General features: G+C 45.8%; 1 protein-coding gene across 5 annotated transcripts in view; it reads left to right on the forward strand.

The window, feature by feature from the left end:
* Positions 1–1,953: 1,953 nt before the first annotated feature.
* GRAMD1B (GRAM domain containing 1B) overlaps positions 1,954–16,553 on the forward strand; it is a gene marked incomplete at both ends in the record, with an annotated part of 161,111 nt that continues 146,511 nt past the window's right edge. For all 5 annotated transcript variants that reach the window (XM_084249004.1, XM_084248999.1, XM_084249005.1 and 2 more), the window contains one exon: positions 1,954–2,327. In XM_084249004.1, the coding sequence (XP_084105130.1) occupies positions 1,954–2,327 (374 nt within the window). The remainder of the gene's footprint in view (positions 2,328–16,553) is intronic.

A 16,553-nucleotide genomic window follows, 5' to 3' on the forward strand; every position in this document is an offset into this window, starting at 1 on the left:
CTCAAGTTTCCTGGCCTCATGCAGGTGGTGCAGTACACTGTGCTTTAGCTCCCCTTGATGTGTCATTGTAGGGCATGCTAGACCTGTGGCCAACTGCATGCTTGATGTCTTGCTGAACTGCAGGGCCATAGTTTCTTGCAGTCAGTTCTTGTGATTTTTAGGTATGTGATTTTTATCTTGGCTTTGTGACACTTGTGAAATATTACCAGAACTTCATTCTGGCATAGAAACTGGGCATCAGCTTACAACCAAAAATTGGATTCACTCTTTATCCAGAGTAGGTGAATTAGATTCTGGACTTAATGGTGCCTTCTTTTGTGTTCTTCCTGGACTATTTCAAAGTACCATCTCTACTTTGGTTCTCAGAGTTAGGACTTACTGGAGAGAGAAATGGCAGTGGTCTGGGAGGTCAGAGAACAGGCCATAGTGCCTCTGCTCTAGGGACTGGGCTGTTTTGGATACAGTCTGGCGGTGCTTTCTGCTTCAATAAGGCCGATTGGTTAAACCCAGTATCTTGGGGTGTACCTGAGGCTAGGAAGTGAGTAGGTCAGCACAGCTTGGGATGCTACCGGGCTGACCCGGGTTCTCTAGGTCTCATAACCTGGACGTATTAATTAGACTTTTTGTGACCTGCCTATGCCTCTTGTAAGTTGAAACAGCATGGAATCAGCCCCAGGAACATAAAGGGCGTACACTCAGCTCCCTGGGGCTTTGGGGGATACTTTGCCTCCTGGGTGTCACCCTTCTCTAATTTTATTCTCTGCTTGGATTGGGGACATGGTATTAACAGGTTGCTCAAATTGTATAGGGATAAATCAGTCCCTTCCCCCAGCTGATCCTGTGTTGTCCTGTGTCTCTCAGATCCCCCTTGTCTGTACTTCCTCGGTATGTCATGTCTGCTGTCCTGAGCTTATTCCACAGGAAAACTGCCCTCTCCACTCAGTTTACCATTTTGGAAGCAGCCTCTAGAAACTTTGCTGTTGGCCCTCTGATTATGCTCAGGCTTCCTGTGCTGCCACCTGCACCCCCAAACGATTCAAAGGAAGAACTTTCTTCAATGAAAAGATGGAGCTCTACAGTTCCCTAGTTTTTTCTCAACCCTGGATCTTGGGTGGCCTTGGAGGGCAAAGACTGAATTCGTTCACCCCTCCCCCCAAGAATAAGCAGGGAGTTAGACTAATACCAGCTGCCTGGCCAATCGTGGCTTTGAGAAAGTTTGGTTCGTGATCCTATTTCATTAGGCTGATTGGAGCAGCCTATACTCGGAGGTAGCGTCCCTCCCCAAGGGATTCCGTGTACAGTTACACTAGCTGTCGCTGCCTGTGCACGCCCTTTCTGGACAGGGATGGCCTCCCTTCACCCCCCTCCTAGCCCCCTGCTCCTCCTCCTTTTTTGTTTTTATCCAGTGTCTCGCTTCCTCTCTCTCTCTCTTCCTCTCTCCCTCCTGCCTCTCCTCTTCCTCCTTGCTCTCTTACCTCCCTGCAGCGCCAAGCCGGCTCCCCAACCTGGTCTGCCGAACGCAAACCGCTGAGAGTTTGCCGAGCTGCCCCCCTGGGGCTCCGCGCCGCCGAGTCCCGCTAAGGCACAGACGCAAGCAAGCGAGGGAGAGCGGCGGAAGAAAAACAAGCGGGCGCTCGAGGGGAGCCCCAGGAGGGCGGCCGGGTGGCTGGCAGGCGGCTCCCGACGCGCTCGGGGCGCCTCTCCGGCCGCGGACGGGTCAGCCGGGCGCTCACGGCCCGCAGGACCCGCGCTCGGAAAAGTTAGACTCCCCGCGGCCGCGCGCCTGCAGCGTGCCTCGCGCTCCCTCCTCGCGATCGGCCCGGGGAGAGCAACCGGCCCGGCTTGCAGTTCCAGCAGCGAGCGTTGCCTAACGAGAGAGGCCGAGCGCGCCGCGGGCGAGGGGTGGGGAGCAGGACGCGGAGGGCGCCGTGGGAGCCGAGGCGACGCGCACCCATGCCGGCGGCCAACATGATGGAGAACCTCCAGCTGCCGGCCCTGCAGGTGCCCGAGCCGCAGGGCGCGCCCGAGGGCAGCCCGGTGTGGTCCAGCTCGTCGACCCCCACGCTCCGCCGCCGGCGCTTCAAGATGCGCCGCATGAAGAACGTGCAGGAGCAGAGCCTGGAGGCCGGGCTGGCCCAGGACCTGCCGGGCGTCTTGGCTCCGGGCAAGGAGTTCCTACAGCTGCCGTCCATCGAGATTACGCCCTCCAGCGACGAGGACACCCCGTGGTCCAACTGCTCCACACCCAGCGCCTCCCCGCGCCGAAAACGCTTTCTCCTCCGCAAGTGGCTGAGGGTGAGGGAGCGGAAGGAGTGCAGTGAAAGCAGGTACGTCCCGGTTCTGCCCCCTGGCCGGTCCCCAGGCCGTTTCCCCCCAGCTGTCCTCCTCCCCAGGGCCTTTGGGCCAGAGCATGCCGGTGGAAACTTCGGGGAGCAGTGCCAAAGCCCTTTGCCAGAGTCACCACAAGCACTGCAGCACCCCCACCCATCCCACCCCCCACCTCTTGCACCGCAAACCCTCCACCCTGGCCACCCATCTCCCGGACGCAGGCCTGGGAACCTGGGCGGCACTTTATATTATGTAGCACATTTACTTGGACTTCGTTTACCCTACATTCCGTGCCATTGGAGCCTCTCACAAAATGAATAATAAAAACCAGAGCATTTGCCATTTATTGAGCATTATCCTGTGCGGGCCATGATGGTGAACCCTGAAGTATCGGTCTCCAACTTTAATCCTCACAAAAACTCTTTGAAGTCGGTAGGACTATTCCCGGTGTACATATGGAGATTGCAGAAAGGTGGCAGAAGTTAAGTGGCTTCCCCACTTAGACTCCATTTCAGTTTTCATACTTTATTTTTGGTGACACCAGGCTCGTGGTCCACGCAGGTAGAGGAGGTGGCTGAGTATTCATGTTGAGTCACATTTCCTAACAGAATCTGGAGACACCTAGCTTGGGTTAATACCATTGTGGTTTGTGCCATCTACTTCTTTGCCTGGACGAATGTGGCATTGGAGTCCTTGGGGAGTTTGTTTTATTTTTCCTGGGCAGAAAATTAGTACAGAAATCCCAAGGGCTGCTCTACCACTGGCCGTTTGTGTTTGAGCCAAGCCAAGCCATTGCCTTGCAGACTCATCGGCTCATTGATAACACAGCAACTTCCTATTTACCTTTAGACTCTAGGGCTCTGTCTCACAACAGTGATTTGAGCTTCTGTGGGGGGCATCTGAGCAATTGGCCACCTTCCCTAAAAGTCCTCTTCCCAATCTGTTCCATTCCATTCATTTCAATTCAACAAGTATTAAATGTTCTTGAAAGCTCAGTCTGGTACCAGCTAATGGTGATGTGTGGAGGAGGGAGTGAGGAGGAGGGCAGGGTAGAGTGCAGAGATGTGAAAGTTGAGGAGGAGGAGGATGGGAGGAGACTTAAGAAATTAAGACATGTGAGCTTCATTCCTGTGGAGGAAGTGGAAACCATTGGAAGGCATATACTGTGTGTGCCATGAGGCACTGCTTGTACAAGAAAGGAGAGGAGAAAGATTTTTGGAAGGAAGAAGATCAAACCATCACAAATATAAATAGGAGGAGAAGACAGCAGGAGAAATAGGAGTTGGGGCATGAGGTTGGGAAAGAAGAATGCAGTGGACAAAGGCATAAGAATAGGGTGACCCATGTTTCTTGGAAGTGGTTGCCTTATGCTGAAGACAGTCATTCAGAGTCTTCCAAGGCTTCTCTGGTTGCCATGACTGAATGTGGATATCCCTGCAGGTGTAACTATAGAACTTGTTCTGGGACTTTTTGAGGATCTAGGGAATAGCAATTCTTTCTGTTCTGGTACTTGATTCTGTTTCCTTCCCACAGAGGAAAGGGAAATGAGGCAAGTGTGGCGGGAGCTAATCTTGAACTAAAGTAAAATAGTTCATCACAGTTTGTCAACTTTCCTCTCAAGTGTGGGAGACCCTAAAAGAGATGCTATTTTGACTTTGAGATTCTGTCATGTATATTCAAGACAAATGTAGGGAAAGCAAATACAAAATATGGGGCAAAGAATCTTGCAGAGCTGTCCACAGTGAGGATGGGGGTGAAGTGGTTATATTTAAAGATTTTCCTGGTTTTGAGTGTTGTCTAAGGACGTGGTGGAACCTTCATTTTTGTTGGAAAAGGGGACATACTGGTAACATCAGGAAGGATTGTCACCTGGATTTAGTTTAAGGAAGTTCTTTGAAAGGGTGGCTTATTAGTCTTGAAAAACAGTGTGTGTATACAGAAGAAAGCAGACTGTGATTCAAATCCCTGTTTGTCTGACTGGAATCTCTACCCTCAGCCACTGTTATACTGCCTATAGTTGGAATTTGTAATTGTGGCTAAAACAAAACCCCATCATTTTTAGGTCTTGGAAATGAAAGACTTCTTAGAAAGGAAAGAACTGATCAAGTAGATGTCAAACAAGAGTCCCTGAGAAGTTAGCATTCAGCAGCAAAGAGTAGAAAAAGTATTGACTAAAAGTCAGGAGATGGAGGTTTAAATTTAAGTGTTATCATTTAATAGCTGTGGACCTTTGGACACCTCTCTTATATACGATTCACCTTCTCTATCTGTAGAAGGGTATAGGGATATCTGTGGGTTAAGGGGAAGTCTCAAGAATAGTACATGTGAAATGTTCTGTAAATTTCCATTTGGGGCGTGAGATTATTGTCATTATTCAGTGTGTTGCAGGTTGGAGGTGTGCTCGAGTATGAGGTTACACACTCATGTGTCCTGGAGCAGCACCTGGGACTCATCACATGTGACACTATTTGGAACTGAGGATTAGAAAATGGCTCTGCTCAGGCTTAGATTGGGGGGATTAATATGGTAGGTCCAGCATGCTCTTCACCCCAAGTCTACCTCTCCACATCAGAAAAAAATACTTAGCGGACCTTCCATGGAATTCTCTCTGATTTGGTTGAAGATAAGGCACTAGAGGACCACAGCTTACAGATGTTAATTCACAAAATAGCAAATACCCAGAGGATCAGGAGACCCTTTACTTTGTAACCCTAGGAAGAAGGAAAATGGCACAGTTAGCATGATTTGGGGGATCCAAAGACTAAGAGGTACAACATCAAAACATTCTGACTCCAATCCTGTCTGGCTCATCATTGTATCCTCACTGTATAACAGTCTACATGGCTTTGGCTTTTCCTGGTGATTCATAGATGTTTGTGGATGAATAAACTAGCCATAAGTGAATAAATGATTCCTTCTTTACTGTTTGGAGTACGATTCTCCTTATTTGTGAGTCAGAGAAAATTTCTTGGAGGAGATGAATCCAGAATTGAGTATTTTGGGGGTGACAAATTTATGGTGGTATCATTTACACACCACATAGTTCACTCATAAAGTATAAAATGCCATGAATTTTAGGATATTCACAAATATGGGCCACCACCACCACCATCAGTTTCAGAACATTTTAATCACCTCCAATAAATAAGGTCTATACCTTCTAGCTGTCACCCTTAATTTTCATACCCCTCCCCCTTGCCCCTAGATAATCAGGAGCCTACTTTCTATGAAGAGCTGAGTTTTGAATGGGACCAAATACCTACTGGCAAAAGTAGTGTAGTTGTGTGTAGGCTTGTGGATGGAGGTGGATGACTAAGTGTGGTCTGGATGAGAGATGTGGGGAAATGAGGGAGGCATGAAATGACAAACTACGATTCATGCTGCAAAGTTTGAGTTTCAATTTAGTGTTCAGTTGATGAAGATGTGTGGAGATCCTACAGATAGTGTGTTTGGGGTACAAAGAAGATTAAATTCAATAGGAGTCACTGCAGGTTCCAGAACCCAAGAAAGCATGTTCAGAATGGTGTCTGAGGCAATCAATTTCTGCTGTTCTTTGTGAATGGGCTGGGGAGGTAGAGGCCTGAAGCCTTGCACTGTTCCTCCAGTGATCGGGCTCAGAATTGTTGTCTTAGTCACCACTGAAAGAGATGGTGCCATTTTGTGCCGGCCATGCCACCCTCTGAGCTCAGTGAACAAGGCTGCCTCAAGTTTACAGGTGTGTCTCCCTAAGTCCCTTGGCCATAACTGATAGTGGCTACTGTTCAAAACCCAAATTGACCCAGAGGCTCAGAGCCCCTCTCTGACATGCTACCTAGTGGTGGGAAGTCAGAAGGTGGACAGAGCCTCATCTGTCATTCTTAGGGAAGAGGGTGGGAAGCCTGAAGAGGCACAAGGGAGGAGGTGTGGATGGCTCACTGCAGGCTCTCTATTGCTTCTTTCTCCCCAAAGCACCTTTCTTACTCTTAACTTTTGCACTACTGTTCCCCATGGCTATCCTTCTGCCCTGTACCACACACCCTGTATAATTTACTACCCTGCCTACTCACAGCTGGGTAATCTTCTTAGCCTGGAATCTTCAGGTTTCTCTGCACTACACATCTGACCTCAGGGGCTGCCTTATTCTGCCCAGCCTGACGGGCCAGGTTATCTAGATCATGCCAGCCTGGCTGGTGTGTAGGTTCGAAGGTAATGAATAGGCATCACTGGTATATTTACCTTAATTCTTCATCCCCTTCCTCAGACCTTTGGAGGGAGTCTTCCTTCTCAGCTCAGTTTCTAGAGGAGCAAGGTGATGTGTGCATCTGAACGTTGTACCTGTTACCTCTGCACACCCTGCCTTGTATGAGAAGCACAGGAAGTGGGGGTGGGCGGGGAAAAAACTCTTGTCTTTCTTAACACAAAGCAACAAACAAAAGTAAGGGAGACCTGTGATTTGTCAGCAGATTAGGTAAGTGAGCTGTGCGGGATAAGGTTTAACTCACAAACCTTCTAGACACATAGTTCTTTGAGGGTAGAGACTGTGTTATGCTAAGTGTTCCCATAACCATCTTAAATACATGATCATGTTTAATTCCCACAACAGACTCTCCAGGGGGGTTGTACAGTTGAGGAACCCGAAATTTCAAAATTAACTCGTCCTGGTCAGATAGAAACAAGGCTGAGATTTAAACCCTGTTCTTTGGACTCCAGGGCCTGAGCCCTACTGCATTGCCACCATCTCTCCAGGGTCTGGAGACTGTCAGCTCTTACGTATTTGAGATCACAGATAGGTGGAGAAACAAAGGCAGGAGGATGTGGAAGGCGTGACTGAGGAGAAGTGTGGCAGGGTAGAGTCACGGCAGCAGCGTGTGAGGCTCTGCTGACCGCCCCAGCAGAACTGCTCCGTGAGAAGTAGCCAACCTTTGGTTGTAGATGTGGTTTCCAGATTCAAACAGTGTGGAAACTGAGAAGGTAGAGATTGATGCGTACTGGCCAGTTTCCTCTGTGAGTTGGTGTTTTGAAAGTTTCCACAGTGGTTTTGTATTCAGAGGGTGCCAGTTATGTGTCAGGCCAGAGACTGGGTTGATTGTGGAGCAAATTGACCGGTGATAATTCTGCCCTGTACCACACACCTAGTTTCTCCCAGGTACAGTCTATCTCCCAGTTGCTATGCTGGTCACTGGTAATTGCTTCTAGGGTAACCAGTGTTTTCATTAAGGTGTCTGAATGGCTGAGCTGCCACTAGGGAATTTCCTTCTTGACCCCAGTGGGCAAGCTGCTGGCCCTGAAGCAGATGTGTGAGGGTTGGCCTGAGAGCCCGGGGCTGGTTGCTGGGTTGCTATGTATACAGGAGCTTTATGAAGTCTGAGGGCTTTTCCTGGGACCTTTGCTCTCTCGGATTCTTTTCCTTCAGAACCCAGATCTGTGTGGTGATTTGCCAGGGGCCTGTTTTACCTGACACGAAAGAAGATACAGCTTTCTGATACCTTGGTGGTGGTGGCTGAGGGGGTAGAGGGGGTTCTGTGGGCTTCTCCCCCAGGAGTTTGGAGCCTGGATAGGCTGCCTCAGAGGAGATGGTAGAGCTTCCATCAGGATGTGACACTGAAAATTTAATGCAGGCCTTCAAATGGGAGAAGGGAGGTAGAGTGGAGATGCTCTGAGCTGGTGATGAGACATCTCAGACCATGGCCTGCCATACTCCTCTCCCTCCCATGTCACTGTGAGCAGCCGTGTACCACCACTTAAAGATAGTCCTGGTAGCAAATATTCTCCTCTTTCATCAGACCCTGTGTCTGGATTTCCCGTTTAGATAATCTAGTTCAAAGTCATCCCCAGGAAAATGTGGCTGAGCTGATTAGCGGTGGAAGAGGAGAGGGATATACAAATCTCTGACTTTTTGATTTGAGGCTCTGCTACATTTTCCCCCTGCTTCATCCTTTGTACCTACTCTAACTGGATTGAGGATCTAGTTGTCCAACTCTGAGTTGTAGGTGGACTAAGGAAAAAAGGATAACAAGACTGGGTTGGGGCCTGGGACTAAGGTCTCCAGTCTCAAGTCTGGGCCAGTTTCTGTCACATCTCTCCGGGGCTTCTTCACTCCCTGTTAAGGTTTCTCCTTCTCAGCACACCAGCTTGGTAATGCCTCTTCCCAGCCTGGTGCCTCTAATCTCCACAATCTGACCACACAGGTTTTCATTCTTGCTGCTTCTGGTTGGCAGGCTTAGTCAGGAAATGAGAGGGCTGAGTGAGGGGACTAGAAAAACAAAGAACAGAGCCCACTTGGTTTTCCCCCTTTCTTTAGCAGCTTTGGAAAACAGTTTGCCTGGGGGCCTAGTTTAGGGAATGGTGAGTGCGGTAATCCTTGTGCTGTTTGCCCCAGTAATTAGGAAAATAGTGGATGGATTCTTTCACTGGCACATTTTTTTAGTCTCTCCAGGGGTCTTCCAGTTGGTTGTCTTAAAAAGAGATTCTTACATTGTAAAAGTCAGTGAATATTGTGTAATAAAATAGGTACTTAAAATAAAAAATTTTAACTAGTAGAGAAGAGGAACATAGCTGATTATTTCACCTTGTTAACCCAACCATCGGTAGCATGTTTGGTGGATCAACTCTCTCCTAGTGTTTTTTCTCATTCATATTTTCTTCTTAATCAAGGGGATTCTTTTCTTTTTCATCAACCCTTCCGAACCTTGTACCTGTAAGAGGATAAGGAAAAACATAGGCTGAGAAATATCTTCTTCCTGAGGGATAAGGGAAATGATGAATTTTGGAAGCACTGTTTCAGGAGGAGCCATCAGGCCAGCAGCCTCCGAGCAGGCTGCATCGATCTCACAAGCATTTGTCTTCCCACTGGGTCATGATACTCTGCAGCCCTTTCTGACCTTTTTGTTGATTCTCAGGGTTGGATGGAATCGTTGCAAAAAAGATTACTTTGAATGGGGTGGAGTTTCTCCAGAGAACAATCTACCCTTAACTGGGGTGATAACCTCAGTTCTCCTTGTGTCTACGATGAATCACATCTTCTTGATATGAGGATTTCATTAAAAAAGAAAAAGACCCCAGGAAAGAGGATTGCGCACTTCTTATGGTTGCTTCTTTCTATGTTTTTAGGCCATATTCTTTTTTGTTTTTTTTTTATATGAATGCTTAAGGCAGCTTTATTTGTAATAGATCCATATTAGAATAAACATAAATGCCCATCAAAGGTAGAATGAAGAGGCACAAGGGGTTAAGTCTCAGCACTATGAAGCTATTGGCAGCCACTGCAGCGTAAGTTCGATCCCTGCTCAGGAGACCTCTCCTGTCTTGCCCACTGCTCCCCTCAGTCTGCCTGTTCTGTTGCCCACTCTGTCTCTGGTGAATCCTCTCACCCCACCCCCACCCCACAACTCTGGCCTACACCCCAGCTCCTATATTCATAAATAAATAAATATTTTTTTGAAAAGGTGTAGAATGAAGAATAGAATATGGTACATTTATTTTTAAATATTTATATGTGTATATATATTACATCATTGCTCTTTTTTTTAAAAAAAAGATTTATTTATTTATTTGTTTGTTTGTTTGTTTATTTATTTATTTATACAAGCACTGGGTACAGTCAGAAGTGCGGGAGGGCGAGAGAATTCACCAGAGCCAGAGTGGAGAGCAGAGCAGACCGACCGACGAAGTACACTGCAGAGGGGAGCAGCGGGCGGCAGGAGAGGTCTGCACGCCATGTAGGACCCTCACCCAGTGGCCAGGGATTGAACCGGCACTGCAGAGGCTGCAGGCAGCTTTGCAACCCAGCACTCAACTGCCGCGCCACCGGGGAGGCCCGTCATTGCTCATTTTTGTACAGTGTATGCTATCTGCTCTCAGGTGTAGTCCCCATAAAATTTCCATTACCAATCCACCCATGCACCATTACCATAGTTCCTTGTACTTTTTCCTTCCCTGTTTTGATACCTCTCCTTCCTCCTCCTCTGCAGCATGTCTCTGATTTATAGTTGCCTGTTAACTGTTTTTTTATTGTTATTATTTTTTTCCTATAAGTGTAATCATCTGATATTTTTTTCTTTTTCCTTCTGGTTTGTTTCACTGAGCATAATCCCTCCCAGATCCATCCATATTGCTGCAAATGGCATGAGTTTATCTTTTTTGATTGTTGAATAGTATTCCATTGTGTATATGTACAACATCTTCTTGCTCCAGTCATCTGTTCTTGGGCATTTGTGTTGTTTCCATATCTTACCTATTGTAAATAGTGCTGCAGTCAACATAGGGGTGCAAGTGTCCTTTTGCATGAATAGTTTTCTGTTCTTTGGGTAGATTCTTAGGAGTGGAATTGCTAGATCATATGGTAGCTCCATTTTTAATAGTTTGAGGAGCCTAATGCCATATTCTTGAGACAGTTCTAACTGTGATCTAACTAAAATCCTCTATGGAACAATTCAACCTCACTTTCTCTTGCTTTTTTCTTCAGTGAAGGGGAAATACTCTCCAGTCATCGTCCTTTGAGACTATTCCTTCAGAGACTATTGGTAGCTTGAACTGTGGCTTCTGGATTCTGAGGGAAAAGAACCTCTAACTTTGTACAACAATTACTTGGACCTCCCTGGTTCTTCAGTGGGGGCTGTGGAGCCACATGAGTTAGAACCTAGAGACAGTCAGACAGAGGGGAGCAGAGTAGAAAGTGACCCACCCACCCTTTCAGAAAATTCTGAGACACTGAAAAGGCCCATTCTCTCTGAAGTGCATTCTGCCTACTTGGCTTGCTTCTCAAAATGCCTCTATTTGTTGACATACCTTTTGTTTAGCAGTGGGAGAGATTAGGCTAAAAATGTAGATAACTCAGAAGAGGCAATTCTCAGAGTTCCACAAACATTTATTGAGCACTTAGAGAATCAGGAGCTGTTTTAGGCACTGGGTGGAATACAAAGACAGATGCAAACTGCCCTTCCAGTGAGAAGCTCTTAGCCTGTGTGGGAGATCAACATGTACAAGTTCTTTTCAGTGGAATATGCAATTCAGACTAAAACATAAAAATAATTTGTCTGAAAAAGCTCTGCAGGGAGGGAGATGTGAGGAGGCTCCTAGGACCTGGATTTCACATTATGTTGCCTGTTTCTCTTGTAGTCAGCTCCCATGTGCAAGTACCTACAGATTCTGTGTCTCTTTCAGAGAGTCTCATCTTTGTGGTGGGTGGGATTTGTGTGGCCATTTCACTTTGAGTAAACAAAGAAGTTCATGGCCTTGAATCTGGTCATTTGTAGAAATGGCTCTCTATATATCGGTCTTCACCAAATCAATGAGATATTGAGTCTACCTCACTTCCAGGGACGCCCCTCTGTCCCAGGATGGAGCCATATCTGCCATCAGTGAATCTAGGAAGCTTAGACAGACCTTTTCTGTCTCTGGGGGACAGAGCTGTGGTTTACCCTAGGACAACTCCCCTACTACCATTCCAGGGGGCTGTCTGAGGCAGCATCGGGTAGAATCTCTGGTTCTGTTCATTTTCTTGCTGTGTGGTCTCTGCACATTACTCAAATCTCTGAGTTTCACTGTCTTTCTCATCTGTAAGATGGACAGTATACATTTCTTCATCTTGTAAAACAAACTGAAGTAGATGTGTCTGAAGAGTTACGATAAATGTTACTAACGTATGATCAAACAATGTTATGATAAAGTCATGATAATGTTACTAATAAAGGTGACATTTGGGGATGGCTGATGAGGCCTCTCAGTCGGCTCCTCTGGGATAGTGGTTTGTTGTTTTTTTTATTATTTGTGAATTGTCACTTTTCTCATCTTGTGATGGGTGCTGAACTGCGTTTTTATAATTTATGGACTGCTCTTATCTGCCTGTCTCTTCATTGTTGGTCTGCTTAAGGCTCTGATTTCAGGCTTTATGTTTCTAATTCCTTATGTCTTCCTCCCTCTCTCCTCTTCTTAAATCTCCATACTAAAATAAGCTTCATCTTTTATGATGATTCTCAGACCTCATCTCTTTCCTGAACCTTGGGCTCAGACCTCCAGCTGGCATTTCCAGCTGGGCATTTCCATTGGGATGGTCTTCAAATCTCAGCTTCTCCATCCATACTTGAACTCATCATCATCCCCTCCAATCCAGTTCCTCTCATTCTGGTCCTTGCTTTGGAATTGATATCCTTCCTGTGTCAAGAGAAGACGTTTTTCAGGACCAGCATCTCCACCTCCATCTTCCTTTCTGAGCCATCATCTCTCATGTATGTTCTTCAAGCCTTCTCCTGTCTCCCTGACTGCATTGCCAGCCTTGCCCTTAGCTCCTCACCCTCTTCAGCCAGAGTGTTCTTCATAACCTCACTTCTGCCCATCCCCCACTTCATTTATTGCAGTTCGCAGTACTCTACTTTCAGCAAGAGTAACCTCCAGTGCCTGGGATGCTTTATTTAATGTCCAGATCTTCATAGACATTGTTCCTTCAAACAGGTTTCCTCTTTTGTAGCCCGGACCCGGTTTGTCATCTTCAGTTCTTCTTATTGGATCTTAACTTATTTTTTTTTTTTCTTCCAGGCAGTGTTTCCTGACTCAGGTATTTATTTATTAATTGTATTCCTTAGGTCCTCTATTGTGAGGGCAGTTTATCTTATGCAGTGCCTGTTAAGTTCTCATGGAACCTAGTAGGAACTCAATAAATATGCATTTAGGGGATGAGTAAATAATCCAATGAATGGAAGCCAATAAAGAAATTTGATTTTTTTAGAATTCTATCACAAATCATTTTGCAGAGCAAGAAGTCTTCTTGAAACTGAAAAATTACCCCCTTAAAGTGCCATTTATCTAGACTATTCTATTTGGCTTGTTTGTCTGCATTAAGCCTGTGGATTCTTCTTTTTTTTTTTTTTTTTTATTGTTGTTGTTGTTGTTCTGTGTTTTCTCTGGGAAGATTGTAGGTGCCCAGAGACCACAGACTTCTATTCTTCTAAGGGTGGTCTCTCTTCAGGAATTGGCAGAGTTGGAGAGGGGTTGACCATTCCCAAAGTGAGGTGCCAGAGAGCAAGAACACATTGGGAACAATGTTTTTGACTGATGGTCGATCAGAGGCCCTGGTACAGTCTGCAAATAGTGGTTAGCCTTTTCCCCACCAAAGACCCAGGCTGCTTGGAAGGGTGTTTTTAATTTTGGAGCTATGGTTGCCATGGTAACACAGCACTTTTTTCCAGTCTTTTGCTTCCAGGTCAGGGCAATAATTATTCCTCTTGCCAGAGAAAAAGATTCTGGAACAGATGCCTCTATCCTTCCATCCTCTTTCCCCCCCTCATGAATCTGTCAGATATTCTTTGTACATACATTACGCACCAGGGGGTGTTCTAGACACCAGGAATAATAATGAAGAAAATAATTTCTGCCCTACCAGAGCTTACATCCTTGGGAGGGTAGAGACAGTAAGCAAATTAACAGTGCAGGGCTGGTACCTATTTGTTTAAAAACAAATATGCGGACACATCACTGAAAGTGAATTAGTTTTCTAAAACTTGGAAATCAAATGTTATAAAATAAATGTCTTCCGCATAGCTTTGAAGAGAGATGGGAATGGGAATGGGGGAGGAGCTGGGGTCCACTTCCCTCCTGTTGATGGTAGAGCTGAATTAATTGGGTGGGGGTATTTTGGAATGCAGAAGTGTGTGTTGCTCTGGCATTTTCCAGGGCCTTGGAGGTGACAGGATTAAGTTGACCCTTCCTCTCTCTCTCTGCAGCTGTCAAAGGCCAGAGCAATTAGTCTACTGGTGTTTTGCTTCTTTGTGGCTCTTGACACTAGCAGAAGTCAAGAACCAAAGGACCTCCAATAGAAGTAGCCCTTCTTTGTATAGTGACAGTCTTGAAGATGGACCATGCATGTCATTTGTTGAGCCACCAGAGTTGGGAGTCTTAAATCGGACCCCAGGCTGGATGTACAGAGAAAAGGGGAGGCATGGACATCTGCCTTAGAAGCTTCCAGTCGCTGTGGCTGAGAGTAGTGCTCCCATGGACACAAGGAAAAACAGTGCTGGCAATAGCAGTTTATCATGATCTTTTAATTTGGGTAGCACTTTATCCTTTTTAAAGTGATTTACCAGGTCAGGGGCCAACAGGAAGATAAAGACGAATATAATTATTTGCCCCAGAACCTACTAAAAAGTTTGTGCACACAGAGCCTCTCAGTAACATGTTTATGGCATGATGAACCATTATTTCATTTGTTCCTGTAACCTAAGGGGCAGATGTAATGAGTCTCTCTACTTGGCATTTAAGGAAATTGAGACTAACACATGTGCACATCCATATGGTAAGTAATGATAGAAACCTGATGCAAATAGAGGGATGTCATAACACTTTTCATTTAGGACTTTTTCTATATTGTACATTATTTGTATATATCTGACAAGAGGCTGAGGTTTCTATATACATGCTGACAATGTCTGTCATTAAAATCCACAGGAAATTTAAGACCACTCATTATAATCACCTGTTCCAGCTTGCCTCCATTCTTTTAAAGCCTCCATTCTTTTCTCCATCCATGAAAAGCTTTGACAGGATTTGACTTCCTCTCGATCCCCTTCCTTTAAAATATATTTTTATTTATTTATGCATACAAGAACTGGGGTATAGGCCAGTGGTACGGAAGGTGAGAGGATTCACCAGAGCAGAGTGGGGAGCAGAACAGGCAGATCTACTGAAATACACTGTTGAGGGGAGCAGCGGACGAGACAGGAGAGGTCTGCCGCGCCATGTGGGCATCCCCCTGGGAGGCCGGGATCGCACCCGCACTACAGAGGCTGCGGACAGCTTCACAGCACTGCGCTCAACCCGCTGCACCACCGGGGAGGCCCTCAGCAACAGATTTTTATTGAACAACTAATAGGCAGTCAGTGCAAATCAGACAAATCAATGCAAAATTTTAAAATGTAACAAGTACATGCATGAGAGCACTACACTAAGTCTGGAAATCCCAGTCATTGGCCAGATCTTGTGAAGGACCTCCTCTCCTTACTGAGTAGTTGCAGTGGGAGGGACAGTTTTTTTTAGGAAAGCAAAAACAATTTACTCTCAACACAGAATAGGCAGAGATGACTTGTGTTCTGTTGACTGGGAGTCCTGGCCAGATGTTTGGGATGCAGGCTCTCTTGTTTCTTCTCTTTTTCTTCTAGAGGCATGACATTGAACTTCCCTTTGGTGCGGGGAAAAGGAAAGCTCTGATTTGTTTCTCACAAGCACCATGGATGCAAAGGATTCAAAAGCTAGGTCTTTTCAGGCTTATCATCTGCATTTTTATGACTTTACCCCTTAGAGCCATGAAGAATCTATAGTCTTTGAGCATCTGTCCCCAGTTGCCTACTAGGTTAAGGCCCCTTTGGGCCACAGGTGCTATTTGGAAATGATTCACTTTCTCTTTCTCAATCAGCTCAGTAGTATCCTCAGAGGGCTAGTAAGAAATAGTTGGCTCCAAGCAGATAGCTCCAAACACACTGATCTAGGCAAGTGACAGTTACTGGAGAATGAATGAATGGATGGATGGGTAAATAAATATTTTTAAATAAATACATTGTATATGTAATGTATATCAGTATTACTTATATACAGATAGGTGTGCATATATGTATATATACTTTAACACTGGATATCCCCTACTGCAGGCACGGTGCTCTTTGGCCACTGGATGGGGACTCAATTCATCAGCAAGAAATTTTAATTTGCTTATTGAATATAATACTTAATGTCAGCAGTGGGGTGAGATTATGATTATGTTCGCTTTTGGGAGACTTAGCCACTTGGCATGCCCTGTTCTAGGTGAGGACATGACAAGCCCAGCTGGGACTGAGTGATAGAAGGAACATCTGGAGTCACAGGTGGCTACTAATTGTGAACTTGAGAGTAATTGGGGACAGCTGAGTAATAGAATATATTTCTCTCTCTTCCGAGGCTGTTCATCACTGCAAAATACAGCCTGTCATGACCGAGGCCACACTGTTCGTCTCTGTGCAGGTGTTTGACTTTGATTCCAGTAGCAATTTCTAGCCTGTTCCCAGGGAGGAAAAATCGCATCATGGAACAAGTTTTCTTTCCTCAAACTGTTCTGAATCATTGATCTCTTTCTCCATGTATGAGGAATTGTGGTAATACCCACCCTGTAGTTCTGCTTGAAGATGAAATGATAGAGGTAAGACACCTCTCAAAGTGCCTAATGCAGCGAAGGTACTCTCTGTTACTTCTTTTTCTCTCCTTCCCCTTTAAAATGAAGCGGAAGA

This window comes from Talpa europaea, assembly GCF_964194135.1.
Source record: "Talpa europaea genome assembly, chromosome: 12".
NCBI lineage: Eukaryota > Metazoa > Chordata > Mammalia > Eulipotyphla > Talpidae > Talpa > Talpa europaea.